This window comes from Candoia aspera, chromosome 3 (assembly GCF_035149785.1).
Source record: "Candoia aspera isolate rCanAsp1 chromosome 3, rCanAsp1.hap2, whole genome shotgun sequence".
NCBI classification, from domain to species: domain Eukaryota; kingdom Metazoa; phylum Chordata; class Lepidosauria; order Squamata; family Boidae; genus Candoia; species Candoia aspera.
Genome location: NC_086155.1, coordinates 24,296,593 through 24,319,411, shown reverse-complemented (window position 1 = coordinate 24,319,411; position 22,819 = coordinate 24,296,593). Strand labels below are relative to the sequence as shown.

At 39.2% G+C, this 22,819-nt stretch overlaps 1 protein-coding gene across 2 annotated transcripts in view; it reads left to right on the top strand.

The window, feature by feature from the left end:
• PLCG1 (phospholipase C gamma 1) overlaps positions 1–21,067 on the top strand; it is an 88,894-nt gene extending 67,827 nt beyond the window's left edge. The window contains exons 18-32 of one of the 2 annotated variants that reach the window (XM_063297165.1): positions 49–168; positions 318–498; positions 830–907; positions 1,725–1,828; positions 2,535–2,631; positions 3,539–3,611; positions 4,262–4,419; positions 5,583–5,679; positions 6,136–6,360; positions 7,531–7,679; positions 11,717–11,831; positions 15,495–15,656; positions 16,576–16,664; positions 18,483–18,667; positions 19,571–21,067. In XM_063297165.1, the coding sequence (XP_063153235.1) occupies positions 49–168; positions 318–498; positions 830–907; positions 1,725–1,828; positions 2,535–2,631; positions 3,539–3,611; positions 4,262–4,419; positions 5,583–5,679; positions 6,136–6,360; positions 7,531–7,679; positions 11,717–11,831; positions 15,495–15,656; positions 16,576–16,664; positions 18,483–18,667; positions 19,571–19,613 (1,876 nt within the window). In that variant the 3' untranslated portion in view covers positions 19,614–21,067. Of the gene's footprint in view, positions 1–48; positions 169–317; positions 499–829; positions 908–1,724; positions 1,829–2,534; positions 2,632–3,538; positions 3,612–4,261; positions 4,420–5,582; positions 5,680–6,135; positions 6,361–7,530; positions 7,680–11,716; positions 11,832–15,494; positions 15,657–16,575; positions 16,665–18,479; positions 18,668–19,570 lie in introns of both variants that reach the window. The other variant, XM_063297164.1, reaches the window with a different exon arrangement.
• Positions 21,068–22,819: the final 1,752 nt, after the last annotated feature.

The window sequence follows — 22,819 nt, the reverse complement described above, 5'->3', positions numbered from 1 at the left end:
GAATTTCTGCCTAGGAAGTCACTTACATTATTGTATTTTTATTCCCAGATGGTACCATGCTAATCTTACCCGGAATTCGGCTGAGCGCATGCTGATGAGGGTGCCCCGGGATGGGGCCTTTTTGGTGCGCAAGAGGAGTGAGTCAAACTCCTATGCAATCTCTTTTCGGTGAGTACATAATTTACCAGGTGCTGTGGATTAATTCTTACATCTGCATGAACTGAATGAAACGTGCCCTGCCTATGTGTAAAATTCTTCAACCATTATCAAATGGTTATTTAGGAAAGCAGTTACTGGGCTGGTATTCTGTCTTCCAGGGCTGAAGGGAAGATCAAGCACTGCCGAGTGCAGCAGGATGGCCAGACAATCATCTTGGGCAATTCAGAATTTGATAGCTTGGTGGATTTAATTAGCTATTATGAGAAACACCCATTGTACCGCAAGATGAAGTTGAGGTATCCAATTAATGAAGAAACACTGGAGAAGATTGGGACAGCAGTGAGTATGGCACTAGGTTTGCACTGGGTGGAGGCCAGTATCTTCCTTCCTTAGGACCATACTTGGTGTTTTTAGAGTTTTGCTTCATGGAAATGATAACCGTAATTGGAGTTTTGTGGTACTGCTTGGGTGCCCAAAAGACCTGATTTTTTTTCTCCTGCCTATGATCCTCTCTCTGCAGAAGGATCACCGTGGATTTACTCCTCCTGTATCCTGTTTTAGCTCATTGAATGATTTTGCCACATTTTTGAACAGTTTTGTATGCAGCCTTGCCTAAATAATTACCAAATGAAAGGTGTACAAAGGGTTGTATTGCATTTTTGTTCATTAGGAACCAGATTATGGTGCTCTGTATGAAGGACGGAATCCGGGATTTTATGTGGAAGCCAACCCTATGCCAACCTTTAAGGTATTTTCCCTAACATCTTGGTTTATATCTTGATTAGGCTAGTAAGTATTAGTTATTTTTGCCTACCAGAGATATTCTGCTGAGACTGGAAGAACAGCCAGTTTTGATTTAGATATCTGTATGTTCCCACTGTCAGAGCTAATAATAGCATTGGATAGAGTCGTTTTTGTTAAGAAATAGCGTGGGGGAGTGCTCCCATTTGCAGCACTACATCTGCATCAGATTTTTCCATGAATATTGTTCGTCAGAATTTTAAGAAACATGATATCCCAATTTTATCCTTAACCTGTAGTTTGGCTCTTAGTTCCTTGTGTGCCCAAATACAGTTGTGTTCTGAGATGGTAAAAAAGGAAGGACTGCAAAACTATCTGGTCGCATATGTAATGCGAGTGGGGAGGTGGTAAGCATTAAACCTGGGATGGACCCAGTTGCCAAAAATCAGTGAGTCATATATGAAATATATATATCAGTAAGTTCATATATGAAAACTGTGGTAAAAGCCCTAAACAATTTTACCATAATTAACAAAAATGCCTACCCCCCCAAAATCCAAGAAAAATAATGTAAGAGAGTTACCTCTTCCACATACATACATGTCATAATCATGTTGGCTTTCCTACTGCAGATCTTGACAGATCCCTTTCCAGATGTTAACACTCTCTCTCTCTCCTGTCATAAATAGGCAGAAAAAGATACCTAATCACAAGTGGATTCTTCTATAACTCCTTAACAATAATTGCTTCACCTTCACAGATATTTACACCCATCCCAATTATTGTTGTTGTTACCTGGCCTCATTCTTGTGCATTTCTTTTAGTGTGCTGTCAAAGCTTTGTTTGACTACAGAGCTCAGCGAGAAGATGAGCTCACCTTCACAAAAAATGCAATCATCCAGAACGTAGAAAAACAAGAAGGAGGCTGGTGAGTATTATCTACTGCTCTGAAGATGATGAAATCTTTCTAATGCTGCCCCAGAGAAGATTTGGTGATTTCTCCATCTCTGATATTAGTTTAAAGGAACTTTGCTTCATTGTGTGATTTAAGCATGTAAAATAACCTTATATGACTTGGATGCATAGAGCTCAAGAGACACAGAGTCACATGTGCAGCTGCTAGACTATTGCCATACTACTAAGAAGTAGCTAGGAGAGAGTTAAATTTAGTAGAAGGAAGTGATGGGCTTAGTTATTTCTTAACCTACCACTTCTCCTCTATTATTTCCTCTCCTGTGCATGGCATATCCCTTCCTAATCATATCTTAATAATGTTTGTCCTGATCCTTTTTGTGAATTACATGAATTTCTAGATCCTATTTCTACCATGAAGCTTCAGGTTCAGGGTCACTTTAACCTGAGTTCAAACCATGTTGGTAGAATAATAATTATTCCTATGCACAATACAGCAGGAGTTGAGGATATTTTTTTCTTTTGTTTGAGTATTACCCTCTTCAGAGAGCATGCTCTCTTCCCCTTCCCTGTTGATGGTTCCTCTGCTCAATTAGTTTAGTAAGTTATGCAGTTGTGTTTAATGCCACCAATTTCAATTCTGATAACTGCATTTGGTATACAGTGTAACATTATTGTAGAATGTGTACAGATTTGCATGAGCTTTTTTGAATTTTTCTCAGGTGGAGAGGAGACTATGGGGGTAAGAAGCAACTGTGGTTTCCCTCTAATTATGTAGAAGAAATAACTAGTCCAATTGGCCTGGAGCCTGAGAGGGAGGTGAGTCCTTGTTTTGGAGAAAGGGACAGAGAACCATAACATTTCAAAAGTCTCTTCTAAAAAAAACCCAGTCTTCAGTCTGAGGATTGACCTTGAAAGAAGGCTACTTGAAAGACCACATCCTTCTGTTTAAGATGCCAACCCAATCTTATCTGAGCTACATCTAGCTCTGTCTCTCCTTGTCTGCTGTCAGGTGGCCGGCCTGTCTGCCTGCCTGCCTTTGCTTGGCAGTTTGCCCACAACTTCGTTTAACTTTCTCTTCTTGCCGTGCTTAACTACTCATTCTAAATTATTTTGTGTGTTAGGTTCTCACTCTGACTCTTCACTGTTTCGTCCTTCTTATTGTACTATAGCCCCTACTGTGGTTGGATGCTTGCTGTGGCAAATAGAGATGCCTTTAGGAATGAATAATGCATGTGTGGGTCAGCTGTATGAATCATGTGCATGAATCAGAGGAGGATTTAAGCTAGAAGTATTTTGCCTCTTTTGGTTGTTTACCTTTTTGTACCATCATGTAGAAACATAGTTTTTTTCTACATGAAGGGCAATTGTTCCTAAACTGTTTTCCCTCCAAACATCATAAAGGTAATGATCAAATTTATTTTACTGGCTTTCAGCATTTATTTATTATCCAGCTGATTCTTGCTTCCCAGAAATTGCAGTGGGTGGGGGAAGATGCAGAAGCTAAATAGTAACCGCTAGAAATAGAAGAGGGAGGGAATGCCAGGAGTAATGAAGTGGTACATAAGGCAAAGTAAAGCATCTTAATAGTTTTGTAGTATTTGTGCTTTTTATAAAATAGAATTCATTAATCTGAATAAGCATTATGGACCATCCTGAAGGTTGTATGGCAGAGCAAACTACAAAATGTAAAATTTTTACTAATATGCTGTGATTTTGCTTCTAGCAACAACTAGATGAAAACAGCCCCCTGGGAGATCTACTCAGAGGTGTACTGGATGTACCATCATGTCAGATTGGTAAGTTACGGAGGGAGAAGGAAAAAAAAATCTCTTTTATGCTCTGTGTCCTGAGAAATTCTTTCCTTGTTAGCGTACAGTCTCTCTCTTAACAATGGCTTGTTCCAGCTAGATATGTAGCTAGATCGACAGTACTCTCCTATTCATGCAGGTCCATCTTGTTTGTTATTCTTTAGAGAGCCCTGCAGATGCAAAACCAGTTTGGTCTTTAACTAAACTATTGTAAATGGATCGCTGGCACACTGGCCTTGTCTGCATCCAGAACCATGTGCAAAAATAGAATGATAGACCTAGAGCTACAAGACAGAGACAGTGAGAAAAGGTTAATAATATAGAGAATTTTAAAATGGTATCACAGAAAGGAATTTCAATTAGGGGCTAGATATTGAGAAGTTCAAGCCTGCCTTTTTCAGAGTGGTCCATTGTGATATGGATTACAAGAAACCAGGACAAAATTTGCATATCTAATTTTCTGTTAGTTGTTTCAACTCCTGAAGATTTTCTGTTGGTTGATGCTATTGAGAGGTTTTTTGGCTGAAACTCTGGTCAGTTTCAGACAATTACTGATCCTGGACAAGTTGATGGTTATGAAGATCTAATGACAATCTCCTATGAACTTATATTTTTGTTCCCTGCTCATTTTGCCATAGCTATCCGCCCTGAGGGGAAGAACAACCGTATGTTTGTATTCTCCATTAGTATGGCTTCTGTCTCACGGTGGTCCCTGGATGTTGCAGCTGATACACATGAAGATCTGTTGGACTGGGTGAAGAAAATCCGTGAGGCAGCCCAAACTGCTGATGCCAGGGTAACGGATGCTCCCTCTTTAAAACTTTTGATTCAAAGAGCCAAAAAGAACTTCATTCAGGCCACAGTTTGATGAGTGTAAAGCTTCTTTCTCCAGGGTATTGCTGACCTTAGGAAAATAAACTGGTTCCATGGGCTGGACATAGCCTGGGGAAATTGCTTTATCAGTTAGAAGCTCCACTTTTCACACTGGAGATCAGGTCGCATGGTCAGCAAACCAGGACTAGGAATCCTATGCTGAAACATCCATGGGAGTGGCTCAGTCTCCAATTCTACTCTTGGTTCTGAATCTATTGTTATTCCAGCAGAAATTTCCAAATGGTGTTTGCCATGACAAATGGAAAGAAGGTGGTTTGAATGGGGGCGAGAAATTAAATGCTTTTGCTTCTCACTGCCTGACATTTTTCACCTGACAGCATCTGCACCTCTGCTTTGCAGCACAGGAACATCTGCTGAGGTTTATTCTTCTGTGTTTTGGTTTTCCATTAGCTCTAATTCCAGATTTGTCAGGCTGGTGGAAAATGGCACTCTGAGTTCAGGTGTCTTTATGGGCTAGGTCTTTTTCCCATGATGAGCTATATGAAGAACAAAGGATTGTGGATAGTTATGATTACAGAACTTTAATCTGCCAAATTCTGTCCCAGATGTTGTGATCACTCCCTTTATTGAAATAACATATTAGAACATCTTATTCTTGCAGATGTCTTTTCTCAGTTTTGTAACTTGACAGATTTTTTCCCTCCTTTTTCTCAGTTAAAAATATTTACTTCAAAGATGCATTGGGAATGGCACATAGACTTATAGAAGGTGAAGTCCAACACTACTGTGTGGACCATGTTAAGGAAGGCTGAATACAGGAATAGTGAAATAATAAACGGAACAGAAAAGCAAAATTCCATTTTCATACTTACTGTCTTTGCCATTGACTGATTTTCTGTTGTCTCTATCAAGGACTCTCTCAATATATACTTGATGGGGAGGGAGTATAAATAGAAAATAAATGGACAAGAACCCAGGAAAACTAAAATCTTGTATAAAGTTAATTAATGTTGCTGTTTCTCATTACTTTAATTGGACAAATTATGCAGTCAACTTTGTACCAATTCCAATGCTTCTCATCCTTATCATGAGCCCTGAAAATTTTTTTAACAATTATTTTGGAAGCTCTCTGAAGGGAAGATGATGGAACGGAGGAAAAAGATAGCTTTGGAGCTTTCAGAGCTTGTAATCTACTGTCGTCCTGTTCCCTTTGATGAAGAGAGTAAGTATGCATGACTCTGGACATATATTACTAGATTATCCCAAAATCTAATGATTGGTGAGCATCGTGATTTAAAAATTAATTGTATTAGCAGGCTGACGTTTATTTATTTTTGTCCTGGTGTGACTGCTAAAACTCTCATGTGTATTTTAATGTTATTTGGTAGCAATTGTGGAAAAATACAAAAAATTATTCTAGAACTAAAATGAATGGGCATTTTCAAGTTTATTTCTTTTGAGATACTGTATCAAAGTTTTACAAACATTGCAAAATTGCATTTATTCAGTATTTTTGGACATATTTTCATTCTGATTTTCTTGACTAACCACTTGACTTTTAAAAAAATACACTCTATTAAAGAAAAATACATTTCATTAAAGCTTTTTTAAAAACCTCCTCATTCATTCTGTGAGGAATTAAGATTATTGCAAATTGGTATCTCCGTTTTCTCTGCAGAAATTGGCACAGAAAGAGCCTGCTATAGAGATATGTCTTCTTTTCCTGAAACCAAAGCAGAAAAGTATGTCAACAAGGTCAAAGGGAAGAAATTTCTGCAGTACAACCGGCTACAGCTTTCCCGCATCTACCCAAAAGGACAACGCCTTGACTCTTCCAACTATGATCCTCTTCCTATGTGGATCTGTGGCAGCCAGCTGGTGGCACTCAACTTTCAAACACCAGGTGAGGCCAGCTCTTCTCCGGATATTTTATTGTGGTGACTTTGGCTTATGGCAGGAGGGGGCAATATGTGTCCCTCCAGATGTTGTTGAATTGAAGTCCTAGCAGCCTTGGTCATTATGGCCATTGTTGAGGGATGCTAGGAGCTGTAGTTCAGCAACGCTTGGAGGGCTGCACCTTGACCATTTGGCAAACACTGCTGCATGAAGATGTTATTGCTGCTCGATATAACACTTAAGATTTTTATGTTCTGGTTCCCAATCCCTCAGGACTGTTACTATCACAGACTGCAAGAGTGAGCCTTCTCCATTGGTGCCCATTTTTTCTGGAAGAGCACATCCTCTGAGATCAGAACAGTCCCAACCCTGCCATGTTTTCCAATGGCCATTAAGACCTGGGTCTTTGGAAGGTCCCTTGGAGAATGATTTGAGTCTTTATTCCACTTGCATATTGCCCACTGTTGATTATATGCCTGTCCAATTCTGTTGTGTATTATTGTATTGTATTTTTTCTGTCTTTTTATAAACTTTTTTATTGTATTTGGAGTTGTAAGCCACTCAGTCACTTTCAGCTGGAACAGCATATAAACCTCAGTAAGTCAATCAATCAATCAATCCTACAACAAGTCTTTTTTGTTTACTTATGATGTGGAAAGGTCTATTTTTTATTTTAGTTTTAAATACTAATAAAACTAGAATGTATTAAAAACAGTAAACTTTCCCTCTGTTTGATAAGAACTGCATGTGCTTCAAAGAGACAATAACAGGTTGACTCATAAATAATAGGCTATAGCAGAGCACATGAGCCTCTTTCTTTCCTAGGACTATGCTGGAAAGATAAAGTCAAGGTAGGTAAGTTGTTCATCCTAAACTGATACAGCCTTAAAGAACATGAATGTTGGCTTCTTAAAAGTATTAATACTTTTTAAATTATAATGAGCATTTTCTGAATAAAAAAGCTACTAAAGAGACTTCAAGTAATTAGCAGTATTGTGGTTAAATATTTTCAGTTGCTAAAAAAATTATACTCTAGCGCATGAAGAATTGCACTCAGGATTTATGAACTGGGCAGAAAACACTGAAATTTAGGAACAGCTTCATTCAAACATAGGGCACTATATTGTTTTACTGAACTGCACTGGTGTTTGTCATCATAATGCCTGTGTTTTTGCAGACAAGCCAATGCAGATGAATCAGGCGCTATTCATGTCTGGAGGCCGATGTGGCTTTGTTTTGCAACCAGCCAACATGCGGGATGATATCTTTGATCCCTTTGACAAGAACACTCTGCGTGGAATGGTACCACTTTCCATCTCCATTGAGGTTAGTGCTTTATGCTTATCCAAGTGCCCACTAGAATGCACTCTTATTTTGACTTTATTATGGTTGGATGTGTCTCTTTTTTGTTTTCTCTCTGTGGCCTGGAGCTTCAAAAGATTGCTACAATATAGCCTGAAGAGATAAGATGTGTGTTGTGCATTTATGTCTACAGACATTTTTCTGTTCATGGGATTTTTAAAACCACATACTCTGTATGAAAAGATGTTTATGCTACGAAATTTGTAACATCATTTTGAAATACTAAGCCAAATTTTATCATAAAGAAGAGATGGCAAGATCCACTTCCTGGTTTAAACTACCAGTTGTTTCTTATTATGTATAAATTCTGAATTTGGTTTAAGCTGATTTATTGTTTACTTGTTTTTATAAATAATACTAATTTCCATCTGTCCCTATCAAGGTGTAGCAATATACCATAGTTTAAAAATAGATGCGGATGCTTTTGATCTCCAAAACTATGTTGGAGGTGGAGATTTGCAAGGGACTATGTTATTGCCCAAGCTCACGATTTACCCAGATTCGTTTTTGTTACACTAAACATAGAATTACATCAAGAATGGCATCAGGTTCCAATTGTTTTCAGGGGTATGTGTTTACAAGGTATTGATTGGCTTAAGCTAAACCTTATTTGAAAATACCTAAACACTTAAGGACTTTAGAGCCACAGTTATGTATGCCTATTCAAAAGAAAATCTCACTGAGTTTTTCTTCTAGGATTATTTCCTAGAGTACTTGGGAACAATAAGCATCAGTCTAAAAGAGCAGTCCTAGTGCACATGGCATTGATATTGTGATAAGCAAAAGTAATTTCTGCTTGGTAAATATCTTACTGTCTGGAGCTGATTTTAATCAGCAGCCATGGCTGATGGAGGTATCACATGAGCAAACCCAGGCATGCCGATAACTAGCTAGCAGTTATCAGTAGATACAGTAAGAGAAGACCACTCTGCAACTTTTACCATCATGGTGTGGCTGTAACCTGAGCTTGTACCTGTGTGCAGTTGTATATACTGCCATCACCAACAGCTTGCAGTTCCAGTTGAGTCAAGATCTTCTGGGCCAAATTTCTTGCCCAGAAACCCTATCCTGACCTTCCTCTGTCCCCAGTTCCTCTCTGCCAGCCACCTCTGACTTCTCTTACCTAAGTCTGCTACCAAACTCCATCTTCACGCACATTCCCATCATCCTGGCAGTCCCCAGCTCTCTTTGCTGCCTCCTTGCTCTCTCTCTGTTTATCTCCCCCCCCCACTTTTCTGTCTCTCTCTTCTCCTTACATTCAACTCCTAACATTCGACTCCACAACTCTTACCTTCTTAGAAATCAGACATTCCCAACTGCAGAAACATGTGGCTCAAAAAATAAACTGTATCACCTTTTCCCCTAATCACCTTTGGTTTACCTACTACCCAAACTAAGTTGTCCTCACATGGGCCCTTCTCATGCAATAAAAGTGCTTCCCATTAGCTGAATGAAGTTTTACTATAGTTTACTGTTTTAAAAAAAGTTATGCCAAAGGAACCTGAACTCAACTTTGTGAAGCACACAGTTTTCTGCATAATGTTAAAAATTGCAGGTTCAAGCATAAAATCTTGTCAGTCATACAGCTGGAAGGGATGACCTTTACTCAGCAGTATTGGCCTTGACAGATTGGAAATTGGACTATTCAAAGACAGATTGAAAATGAACATACCACTTTCATGTTGTTGCTGTTGTTACTACAGTATTACCATTATTAATAATCATTTTATTTGTAGATTACCCTTCATTTCAAAGGAGTTAATTTACAAGAGAACAATAAAAACAGGGTTTTGAAACAAACACAATAAAATGAGCAATCTTCAAAGTAATAACAAATGAAAATGAAGTTCCTTTTGAAAAACAAGCAGTTTGGTTGTAGTGTAGCTGTTATTAGCACCTAGGTGAACAAGTACATCTATAATTGGCTCCTGAAGGGAGATAGTCCGCTGAGCTAGCTGAACTTCACTTGGGGGAAAGAATTCCATAGGTGGCATCCTTTGGCTATGTTAGCTATGTTTACTTCAGCTCAAATAGCCGTAAGCTTAACAATAGTGACATTGGTTTCTAGGGCATGCAGAAACTGAAAATATGCTCTACTTTGAATCTGAAATGAACTGTCACATTCTGGAAGTTCTGCCAAACTGTTTTAAGATAGATGTGCTTTAGCGGAAATCAAACTCAGAACATTTTAACTGTTCCATTGTTCTGGCCAAAACAAAATCCAGAGGAATCTGGATTTACGGGGCAAGTAATGGACATCACACCTTTTTCTCTCCTCCTCTTCCTCCATATGGCTTTGAACTGTCCCATATCCCCAATATCTTCACAGTGCTTTCACTCTCTTGTCCCCCACAATTGCCACTGATGTCCCACATGACAGATCTTACCATGTGTCATATCTCACATGATATATCTTACCTGATGTCCTACATGATGTGTTCCACACCTGATCTTCCCAACCTGTTTCCTTCTTTACCTCCCCTGCCTCCTCTTAACCACTGCACTATTCACATTTACAGTTGCCAAGAAAATCCCCCAGTCTTGACTTTTCATGCTTTTATACTACCACCCTCAGTTTCTACCTAGAACAACCTTGTTTTGTTCCACATGGACCAAACCCCCTGAAAATGCATGCTTTGGATTAGGCCCACAGCCACCTGTTCTCTGCATAGAGTATTGTGGCTCCCTGGTATAAGTATTGGTCCTTCTTAGACCAGTGTGTTGAGCAGTCTTCTAGTGAGAGAGAACTAAAACAGTATTTGCTACCTGGCCAAGCATTCTCTAACAAAAACCTACTGGAAACATGATAAATGAGCAAAACAGTCCCTGGAACTGCTATTGAAAAATAATTCTCTGAGGGAGGCAGTTGACAACATACAAATCTCCTACCCGTAGGTGGCTCTCTTCATTTAGAAATCCAGTTTGATTAATTTTGTGCAGATATTTATTTAATTGCATGTGTGTTTGTGTGTGTCTCACCTACTCAATGGATTCTAGGCAGCTTAGAATGATACAGACAACCACTACACACCCCTCAAACTGAGCATGTTTTTTGTTTTTGTTGGGAATTGCACCGTTTATTGTAGTGGACAACAACTTGCTGCCCTTGAGATGTTTTTTGTTCCTTGTATTTGGCCATGTTGTTTGGAGAAGATGGGAAATGAAGACCAAACAAAATGCCTACCCCTGTGATTCTGGGATTATTATTCTAGGATCATTAAGAACAAAACGGGAACAAACATCAGTATGGGTAAAGGACTTCTGAATCCTCTCCAGTGTTGTTGATAAAGCACAGTAGGGAATGATAGCTAATTGTAAGAGGGCCAGTTGTATTAAGTCTCATTTCTATCCTGGAACGTAAGTCAGTCATGGCTAATTTGTTCCAATTACTTCAGTGTGACAATGCAACCTTAATGATGTTTACTTAGAAGTCTAACCATGATTCCAATTAATGTATTTTCCGGACTCATATGACACATTGAGCCATTAACTAACCACAGTGGTTGGGTTTCCATAGGATCACTGGCCATGGATGTAGGGTTTTTAAAACTCATCCTTAAAAGATTTTTAATTGTAGTGTTTCTCCATGTTTGAATCCCACTAAGTTAAGCCCTGCACAGATTCTAATTTTAGACCCAATTTGTAGGGGAAAATAAATCTCTCTGCATTCTTAGGCACCGTTTTTTGTTGTATGTGCTGTCAAAATTGTATGCATTTTCCAGTGGAGGTATTTGCTCCTTTGAAGACAGAATTTTTTCTACTGAAATGTTATTGAAATTAAAGTTTTCTCAAGGGAGGAGCCTTTAGGTCAGTGTTTCTCAACCTTGGCAACTTTAAGCTGTCTGGACTTCAACTCCCAGAATTCTCCAGCCAGCATGAAACACTGTTTTAGGTAGTAGATAACTGCATCAGTTGGCTGAAGTTGCTGTATCCATTCGGCTTGAAATACCAGAAATCTCTCTGCAGGTATGATTTTTCTCCCTTCTATGTATCTTACCCAGGTTCTAGGGGCACGGCATCTTCCCAAAAATGGAAGGGGAATCGTTTGCCCATTTGTAGAAGTTGAGGTATCTGGAGCAGATTATGATAATGCAAAACAGAAGACCGAGATGGTGGGTGAGTACCTGGCTCTGCCACTCCAACTTCAGACCTTATTGCCAAAGATGTCAGTGTTATTTAATACCTCCTATCTGAGGATAGCAATTGAGAACATCCCCTCCTCTCCTTCTGTCCTGTCACTTTTAAAAATCAGCTTCTTTGTCATCACCAGACTGGTGTAGAGTTGATCTCTCACTGGGGCTTATGTCCTGTTGCTGTCCCTCATCTCTGTTTTTCTCAGGTTCTTCTGATTGAAGTGTGAAAAAGAAGCTTGCAAAGGTTTACAGAATCTGTGGGCAGTTAATCTCAAATTTACTGTTGGTTCCTTGATGTGGTCAGAAGCGTTTCCTGTTCACTGAATAGCCGCAAATAGTTCTGAGCAGAAGATGGGAGTTAATGTCTCTTTTGATGTTAACTGTGGAAGGGAGGCCATTGCAGAAATAGACCTCTAGAATCTAAATTACTAAACTTTACATTAGAGAGGGACAGTAGATGTAATACCTTTTTTGTTTTGAATTGTGCATTGTAGAGTTGGAAGAGGCCATTGAAACCAGAGCAGATGTTTGAACTAAACTAAAATTGTATATAAAAGTTTTCAGAGTCTAAATTATTTTGCATGCAGAAAAAATGCCAGCTTTGGCATCATAACCAAGCAAATATCAGCTTTTCTGTAGTTGAAAACCTCTCTCCTACTGACCTTAGAACAATTTGTTTTTCTCTGTGTATATATTATTTAGTTACTGTAGTTACTCAAACTGCAACAGGTGGTTTTATGAGTTTGGATTCTCTACCAATTTGGCTAGTTGTTTTTTTTTAATCCTTCATTAGTCCTGGCCTTCTTGTCTAACTAACAATTGGAGAACTTTTCAGATTGTAGAAAATTTCAGTCAGGAAGTGACTAAAAGGTAGTATGTTGTGGTGGTGGTGGTGGTGGTTGTTAAGTAGCACTTGTTCTGGATATGTTGATGAAGATTCTCAGTCATCCAGGTGGAATTGTCTGTGGGTTGAGTCATGGCAACTGGATTTCTTCTGTTTTGGTTGAAATGTTTCGCTGCTTGTCCAAGCGGCTTCTTCAGTCTTGTTCTGGAGATGTTAATGTGTGTGTGGACTATGAAGATTTCTTCATCTTCAGGCATCATTTGACTGTTTCCAGGATACTGGCTTGCTATTACTAATTAGATTATGCAGTTCAAGGAGTCTAGATATCTGCAGAGATCTTACAAGAAGAACAAAAAAAAAAAAGCACAGTATGATGATACTCAAAACTAAACAAAACCAGCAATTTGTTTCCATAGTGGTCAAATGCTGATTGTGGGAATTCCAGAAGAAGGCTATTAGGACAGCTATTAGGACAATACTGTAGTATTTTCCAGCTTCTTTATCATAGTGAATGATACCGAGTGGATGCAGCCTTTGATAATAGTGGTAATATTTGTGACTAGCAAGCTTTTACCTTCATTAATTTGTCTAATCCTTTTTAAATGTTTCCATGTTGCTGGCCACCACAACTCCTTGTGGTTGAAGATGTAAAGTGCAGTATTTTTATTTGTTCAGTACGCAGTAAAAGGGCTGAACAAAGATTTTCTTGGAATGAATTAAACTTCAAGTTATCTTTTTTGGAAAAAATAATAAACCAAAGATCATGTGTACTTTTTTTATTAACTTATGCTTCTTGCCATTTTTAGAATTGTTCTTTAAACTTCTAATGCCATGTAAATCTGATTTCCTTAAAAGCATGAAATGCTTTCTGTTTAGTGGCGTTCCGTGCTCTTAGGAGTTCCTCTCTGTGCATCCGTGATGTGTAAGAAGGCTTGTTCCCAATGTTTTATTTTTGTCATTTTTACAAAAGGATTGGAACTTAGAAAAGAAGGGACTAGTGTTAGTGAAGAGGCTTGTATAAATTTATCAGTAAATGTGTATTTGGGTGTCTCGGAAAGGCTAGAAAAAAGAATCTGAAAGGTTTTGTCTGGAGCTTATATCTGTACCCAAGTTCTCCACATGTTTTTGTTGTTTTTGTTGTTGTTTACCTCCATTTAAATCGGTGTACATCAGATGTAAAACACCTTAATTGCTGCCTGGTTTTCTTTTATTTCAGAAGTGGGTGTTTCTATCTCAAGTTTCTAAACAGTTGATTTCTCTTCAGTTAATTGAGATTTTATGGTAATCCAGATTTAGTCTGTAGCTTGTGCAAGAAATTCACAGATTTAAGGAATGAGTTTATACAGCCCTAGCCAACACATGAAGAAATTAAATCTTTGGGACTGCTGTGTTTCTTTGCAATAAGACAGCAGAGTCTTTACTATCGTCCTCTGAGGAATGAGTGAGAAAAGCATTTCTGATGAAGCATGTTGACAATAGCTGCAGTAAATGTGTCAACCGCCTGCCCTTTCAACTTAACTACATCTGAGAGCCAGTGTCATGCCAGTGGATGAGTCGCATGGGATTTGGGCACGAAAGGCCAGATTTAGGATTCCGGCTCAGCCATGAACACAACTGGATGGGTTTGTGCCGTGTTAGGCCATTGCATTGCTTTCCCACAATAAAAAGCAGCTCTAGTGTGGGATAGAAACTTAATTTTAAAACTATCTCAGCCTGCAACACACATCTAGGGACGAGGTGGAAGGCTTCTCCCACCAGGAATTCCTATGCTTCAAACAATAACCTGTATCTCCCAGCTGCAATTTTCCAGTGCATTGCATTGCTGTCACCTCTAATGGAAGCTAATGCAGTGATGTCTCTCACTGGTTTGCATAATATAAGATAAATAGAAAGTTTGCATAGGACCATGGAAGAAGAACAGAACCAAAGGAAGGCCCTGCTCAAAGTGGGTCATGTCGCCCTCCAGTTCTGCTCACAGCAATTTCTAATGATGTCCTTTTGGAGGGATTATTATTTTTATTTATTTTATATATTTATTTCTCAAATTTATACTGCTGCCCATCTCCCCCCAAAGAGGGACTCTGAGCGGTTTACAGTAAGTTAGTCAGTTAAAAATTAAAAACAGTAATCATAATAAAACAAAATATAATACAATACAATATAAAAATGAAAATGAAAATGAAAATAGAAGATAAAAAACCAGATGGTTACAAAAGATCGTAAATATAAGGGGAGCACTCTAAGGTGCCAGCCATCCCCAGGAATGACTCCCCCCTCCCCACGCCAGGCACAGTGGCAGAACCAGGTCTTCAGGGACTTCCGGAAGTCAGGAGGGATGCAGCTAGCCTGACCTCCGGGGGCAGGATGTTCGAGAGGGCAGGTGCCACTGCAGAGAAGGCCCATTTCCTGGACCCTGCCAAACACAGTTGTTTAATTTAAAGTTATTATCATTACTTTAGAAGGGGTGTCTGTTTGTTTCCACCTTCTCACATAATCAACCAATTGCTTCAGATTGTCACTTTTAATAATGCTTAAATGGTGACTGAATTCACCGAAATTTAGCTTCAAAATTCTATTAATCTTTGTCTCTTAAATATAAAAGGAGAAGGACTATGGTGTACTTGTCAAGTTCAGAAATGGTGCTCTAGTAGTTAAATTCTGAAATAATTTTGTGATTGCAGAGAAGATGAATCATCATAAAACAACTTGATTGTAATTTAAGCTCACTACTGTTTAAAGTATTATATTTCTTTGTACTGAAATAAACACATATATCTGATGGTTAATTTTTGTTTAATATAGTGGACAATGGTCTGAATCCTGCCTGGGCCCAGAAGACTTTTCAGTTCCATGTCAGTAATCCTGATTTTGCTTTTCTGCGTTTTGTGGTATATGAAGAAGATATGTTCAGCGACCAGAACTTCTTAGCTCAGGCCACTTTCTTGGTTAAAGGCTTAAAGACAGGTAAATGAGAGGAAAGTGCTAGGTCTTCTGTCAAGGGCAGTTGTGTTGATATGGATAGAGGTAGTCCTCGTTCAGCAACTGTTCAAAGTTACGGCAGCGCTGAAAAAGTAGATTTACAACCATCACAGTGTCCCTGCATTCATATGATCGCCATTTGCAACCTTCACAGCCAGCTTTCAACAAGCAAAGTCAATGGGGAAGCCGGCAGGAAGTTGTGTGCATGTGATGTCATGCTTAACAACAGTGGGTGATTCATTTAATGACTGCAGCAGAACTGACATAATAAGTCGGGCATGGTAAAGTGATGTTTCACTTAATAATGTTGCTTAGCGATAGAGTTGCTAGTCCCAATTGTGGTCGTTAAGAGAGGACTACCTGTATTGACTATTTGTAGTAATATTAGATTATGCAGCAAATATTGGAATCAGCATAATAATTACAACTCAGTAGGTTGCTAAATTTCTAATTATGAAATCATAATAACCTGTGTGATTAATAATACCCTGCTTGTATTCAAGATGTGGATTAAAACCAATAATCAACTACTGTATTTAATGAAAGTTCTAGAAATCCAAGAATCTGAGTTATAATTCAGTGCCAAAGAGCTCAGTCCCTCTTTTCTTTTAAACTATCCACCAACCCCTCTGTCCTCACTGATTGTAATCAGTGGCCCCCAATATTCCTCAGTAACCTACCTTAATTCTCCAATCTGTGTCTTTTTCCTTTGCTTTGAATAACTGAGCGTTATTGAATTGATCTTAGTGTACATACTCAGCTCAGTAAGGAAAAAAAAACCTCAACATAACACTAGATAAAATAAAGGCATGGCATGTTATTTAAATTTTGTATTTTTAAAGATTATAAATGCTTAAAACTGGTTACTTGATCCCCACTCATAATACATTTTGTTATCTTTGAGGATACCGGGCTGTGCCTTTGAAGAACAACTACAGTGAGGATCTGGAATTAGCCTCCTTGCTTGTTAAAATAGATATAATTCCTGTCATGGTAAGTTGTTATATTACAAAATAATCTTGAATGCCACCATAATGTGGCATCTGGGTAGAACTGGAGAACAAAGCTTGGTCTAGTGGTCAGTTTGGTCTAGTGGTTAAGGCAGTGGACTAGGCTGTGAATTCTAGTCCCGCCTTAGGCCTGAAAGCCGGCTGGGTGACCTTGGGCCAGTCCCTCCCTCTCAGCCCAACTCACTTCACAGGGTTTCTGTTGTGGGGAAAAGAGGAGGAGGAAGTAGTATTAGGTATGTTTGCCGCCTTGAGTTATTTATAAAAATAATAAAGGCGGGTTAAAAAAAAAGTCTAAAAAAAAGGTCATTCTATCTCTAAGAAGAAACTAGTGAATCAGTCTATATTTAACTAAAGAGTGGCTAAGATTTGGGGGGGGGGAAACCCCTGTGTACTAATTACAAATACAGTCTTTATGATGCCATGTCCTCTTTGAGAACATTGCATATTTCTACTTTCTGGCATACCTTAGACAATGTGCTTTCTGCTTCAGATCTGCTTTATCAAGGATGCACAACCTGATGTCCCAGGACCACATGTGGTCTTCAGAATTTTCATACACACACACACACACTCTCTCTCTCTCTCAAAAAAGACACGTTTCATATATATTTAATAACTCCCTGCTCCTGTCATAACTAGAGTTCAGCAGCAAAGTAAAGGCGGGATAGAAAATAAGTAAATATACACACACACACACACACACATACATACACATTGTGTGTGTGTGTGTGTGTGTGTGTATACACACATACATACACTGTGTGCGTGCATGTGTGTGTGTGTGTGTGTGTATTTACTTACTTATTTTCTATCCCGCCTTTACTTTGCTGCTGAACTCTAATTATGACAGGAGCAGGGAGTTATTAAATATATATGAAATGTATTTAAAGTAAACTCAAACAAATTTTATTTTTGTCCTTTCTCTGCCTGCTCTTTAGAGTTTAGCCCACTTAGCCTGAAAAGATCATGCAGTCTTGTCTTTAGGGTGATTTGGACCAAGGTTTGATAAGATAGGAATTTAAGAACTTTTAGTTCTTTTTTCCCTAGGATCTCCAGGCTAATTTGCTTTCGGGGACTATAGTCTCACACTGAAATGGCTTTTTTTTAAGAGTAACTATGCAAACCAAATAAATTCACTTGTGCGTGGTAACAAACACTTCTGTTGATTTTTTTTTTTTAATTTTAGCTACCCCATTCCCCAGGAAAAGGAGAAATGGATTTCTTTTCAATGGCCCCCTAATTTACGCATGGTTGTGTGTGTCTCGTTTTTTAAAAAAGTTCTCCAAACTTTCTGCTAACTTGGCCATGAAATTGGCTTTCAGACCTAAGGAAGCAGTTCAGTTGGCTTGTTGACTGACATTTTAGTGAGATCATTGTGAGGAACTGGGTTTGCTTCCATTTTAGGACTATGGGGATTGAAAAGACCCTTAACTAAGTCATGCCACTCCTTAGTGAATTCACATTTAAATCTGTTCTGTCCTATTACTCAAAATTCTACAAAAGCCTTTTCTTTGAGTATATGTGTGTGTGTATAAAAATATGGAGAAATACAGACACACGCAAACACACATTTGTGTGTATGAGTGAGTATTCTTTCAAGATACACATTTTTCTTACCTAAATATCACATTCTTCAAGTATCTATGGAAATTCTTTTTCCCTTTTCCTTTTTTTTGTGGGGGGGGAGGTTAAAAAAACCTGAGGGAGATCCAGTGAATTCTTGTCTGAACTGCGTTTTCTTCCTCTCTGTAGAAAGGAGATCGTGGGTTCCTGACTTTTTCTTCTTTCTATTCTGGAGCAGGAAAATGGCGAAATTAGCCCCTTTGCAGCTTCACCTTTCCGAGAGAGGTCAGCTGATTCCCCAAATCAGCTCCTGGCAGGCAGAGCCAGAGAAGGTTCACTGGAGGCACGGTATCAGCAACCGTTTGAAGATTTCAGGACATCACAGGAGCAGCTATCAGAGCATTTTGACAATCGAGACAGAAGGTAAGTCCTCAGGAATTAAATTTACCTGCTCTGGGTGCTCGGGTAGTAGACCAATTCTCTAAAAGTAAATAAAGTTTTTGATACTTGTTTTCAAAGCCAGTTATTTTGACCTTCTGTGCTACTGGGCTTGTGTCGGCAGACTGTCTCTGTGATCGGCCCTAGATACCCAGAGCTAGCTTATTCCGTGATCGTTACCTTGTTTTTTCCCCCAGAAGATTTGCAACATAAGGGAGGGAAATAAAACTAAACTTTTATGAAGTTGACATTGCAAAAAATCCAAATAAACCTCAGTCCAGCCGGCTGAGATGTAATTTTACTTCCTTGTTTTTTGGAGGAAGAACATTATGTTGTGGAGTCAGGCTTCCATGTTCTGAAGTACCTCCCACCCACTTGCCTTTTAATATTCCAAGGGTCCCAAATGGTGTCGCTTCCCTTTTTTTGTAGAAAGTGTCACACTCCCAAACTCATCACCACCTCTACTACCAAGAGTGGTCAATTTTATCAGAATGGAGAACAAAGTGGTGAACTATTAATACTTAATGAAAGAGCGACCCGCCTTTATGAGCTTGAGGCCATCAATTTGTATTGATTTTGGATGAGGAACATCTAAGCTAGCATTGGGACCCAGATGTTCCAGTGAAACTGCTGCTCTTTTTTTTTTCCTAGCATGCGATAATTATTTTTACTTTGGTTCCACTTTTGTATCTGGCCCTTATAAGGAGCTCAGGGTTTCACCATTTTATCTTCGCAACTTGGTTGGTTAGGCAATGGGAAAATCTCTTCCTCTCTGGGTAAACCAGCTTCATGGCTGTTGAACAGATTCCCCAACACAATTCCAACCATCGCTTGCATATTTTTAAAATGGGCCATTGAGCTGAATTTTCAATTCCTGTTTCTTTGCAGGTTCCTGCGAAAGACGCGGGTGAATGGGGATAACCGCCTCTAGCTCCACTTTGCCTGCTGGAAAGCACTCCTCCAGTGCTTGTGATTCTCACGGATTGCTGTGAACTGGTTTCTATGGAAACGTCACATGCTTTGGCCTACTTTCAGGCAGCTTTTCCAGTTTCTCTTCTGAAGGCTGTTCAAGTGGAGAACCTTTTTTTAGGGAAAAAAATCAAACCACAAGTCAATCACTTTATTGTTGAGGAAAAAAACCTTCAGAACCAAAACGGAGGCAAAAAGTACTGAATGTGTGTATCTTGTCAATATATGAGACTCAACACAAAACCCAGTCAGCAATTTCCTTCTGCTGTGCCACTAGTTCCAGAGAGGATAATACCTCCAAGCTGCCAGCAAAGCAGCTTTCCTTTACTCAGCTGAGAGGAGCTGATTTTTAAAAATTATTATTGTTAATTTTATTAAACTTCTTAATCACTGTTGGTGCACAGAAAGGGAGATTTCCATTTCAAGAGAAAGTACAATTATTCCCATGGTATCAGAGCACAAGCCCAGTAGGGCATACCAGGCCTGGTCTCTGGGGCCATGTCAAGCTATGCAAGGCTTCAAATCTGTCAGTATTGAACAGAGCTGCCAAGTTCCTTACCTTGGCAGATCTTGGGTTACATTAGCTGGGGTTTAGGTGCAGAAGACCATCAGCAAAGCTGTCAAGCATCCTCTTCTTTACGTGACCTCTTTTATGACTAGTGTAAAGCAGAAACCCTGTATAGAAGGGGTGACTTGAGATATCAAGAGGCAACTTTGAAGAGGTAGGAGCGGAATACATGAGCCAAAGCCAGCTCTTCAAGTGGTAGAGCTCTTGCCACTGAAATGCTTCTTTGCTGGCACTGCTTCTCTAATGCAGAGTTTCAGCCACTAGTACTGGGCCAGAATAATAGTCCAGGGCCATGTGCCCACAAGCAACAGTTCTCATGACCAGTATTGCTGAAGAGAGCCCTACAGCTCTTTGTAGAGTTAACAAGCTAAAGAAGCATTTTAGCTTCTCTAGAGTTTTCACCATTGCACCTCTTATTTTGGGGGAGATGATTTTTGTATAGGACCAAGCCATCTCCTCTTTTTTAAGGAAGCTTTCCTCCATGTTCTTTGGGTCAGGCCATCTGAAGACAGTTGTCTTTGTCATGATGTGCCAGGTGCCTAGTGTGTCATACCATGTTCCGTTGCCACAGGAACAGTGAAGGTTATGTGCTGCTGTCTTTTGCCTACTAGAAAAGTGACAGAAACCCAGGAACAGTACTAATAGTTTTAATTTGCTTGCTGGATAAAGGGGGAGCAGATATACCCTAGTCTCCAGAGGCAAGCTTTACCATACATGGTAGTATGAATGCATTATTTGACTTTCTGAAGAGGAGTTTAGGCCTGCCTAACTCCACCAGATGTATGCATAGTGATCTACTGTTTGTTGGCTGGGATGAATCAGGCTGCACAATAAAAGTTCTGAATTAATATACTGGGATTCAGCCATGTGTTTTGTAGGAAGTGGAAAAGAGATGATTTGGAATGGAACTAAGAGAAGCCAAGTGTGTTGTAGCACTGCTTGAAACAACAGAGGGTTGCTTTACTGGGTTAAAAATTAATCAGTGAAGGTGTTCTACAGTAGGTCCTTAGAAATTGCCTTCTAAGACAGCATGCTTAAAAATGGAACTGTACCCCATCACAACAAATGTGGCTTATTTGTTACCTTTTGATACTAGGCATATACACTGGCAGAATGATGTAGTCCTGGAGTGAAACCAGGTTACCTCAAAAGCACAAATTGGGTGATTATACAGTGTTTATTTTTACCAAGTTAAATAAAAGGTGAATTAGTTGAAAAGCATGGGGGTAGAATACTAGATTTATTTGTTACTGAGTCAGAATTTAAAGTATGTGCACGAAGTTTCTTGCTAAGCAAAGCAGCAGCTGAGAAGGACACAGAGGAATGCGATGTGCCCATATAATTTACCTGTGTACATTTTGTGCAAGTAGCCCTATCCATGCTGGAGGCCTGTCTGTATCTCTGTGGATCTCAGACAGCCATTATCCCACCTGCTCTCCTTCCCCACAACTATCTGAGACTTCAGACACTATCAGCTTGGGCTACCGGGCCTGGGCTGGGAGCTTGTCTTCCCTGTGTTTGGCACAGAATGCCAGACAAATAGACGATATAAAAGCACATTTTGGTTAGATACTGTACATGCTTTTTGAAAGATTTCAAATGGCCATTGAATACCCTTTTAGAAAGATGGATTTAAGTGTAACAGAAAACCCAGTGGCTCTGGAAACCCGCCAAACCCAGTGGCTCTGGAAACCCGCATGGTTCTATTTTAAAGTGGAACAGATTCTGCAGATTGTACTTAAAGCATATTCTAGTTATTATTTCTTCTCCAGCACTATAATGTAAAAACAGTTCATCAGATACTTGGTGGGGGTGATTGAAGTCCCCTTTTCTTCTTTTTCTTTGTTCACATCTGGGTTTGTCATCTCTGCCATCTTTGTTCTTTTTCGTTTTGTGTTGTTCCGTTTTCAACTATTTGTAAACTGCCCAGAGTCGCTGGGTATTGGGTGACATATAAATCTATATTATCATCATCATTTTCCAAAAGCACTTTTTATGAATTATAATAATACATCCTAGGTTCTTGGGAAGAACTCACTGTGAATGAACGCCAACACCAGCTAAAGAACTGGCAGCTGTGATTTCATGTTGTGATTATTAATAATAATAATAATATATGGCTTCCTACCACAAAAGACACTGGGCAGGTTTATGAATCTATGCCTCATATGAAGATCTTCAGCAGAATGCTGTGTGTGGCTACCTCTATCATCTGAAAGAAGAAAGGGGCCCTACCAGGGGGAGGTTCTGTTAAGTGCCCCAACTGCACTGCTCTAGATGCTTAAGTGAAAACCCTCTTTTATTTTTCTAGGCTTTTTACACATAAGTGTTTGTTCTGACTTCAACACTTTTTTATTTTTTGGATTTGCATTGTTCACATTTAAATTATTTTGATTTATATGGCCACCCAAATTGCCATAGTGAATCTGGGGGACTAACAGATGAAAACATCACAGAACTACAAAAAAAATCAGAAAATGACCAACATATAAGACCTATTATGACCACCTAGGCAAAGATGATTTTACCATTTTCTTCCAATATAAACCATCTAGCCATAATTGGGCATTTAAGTCTATGCTTTTATCGCAGTTGCCCTC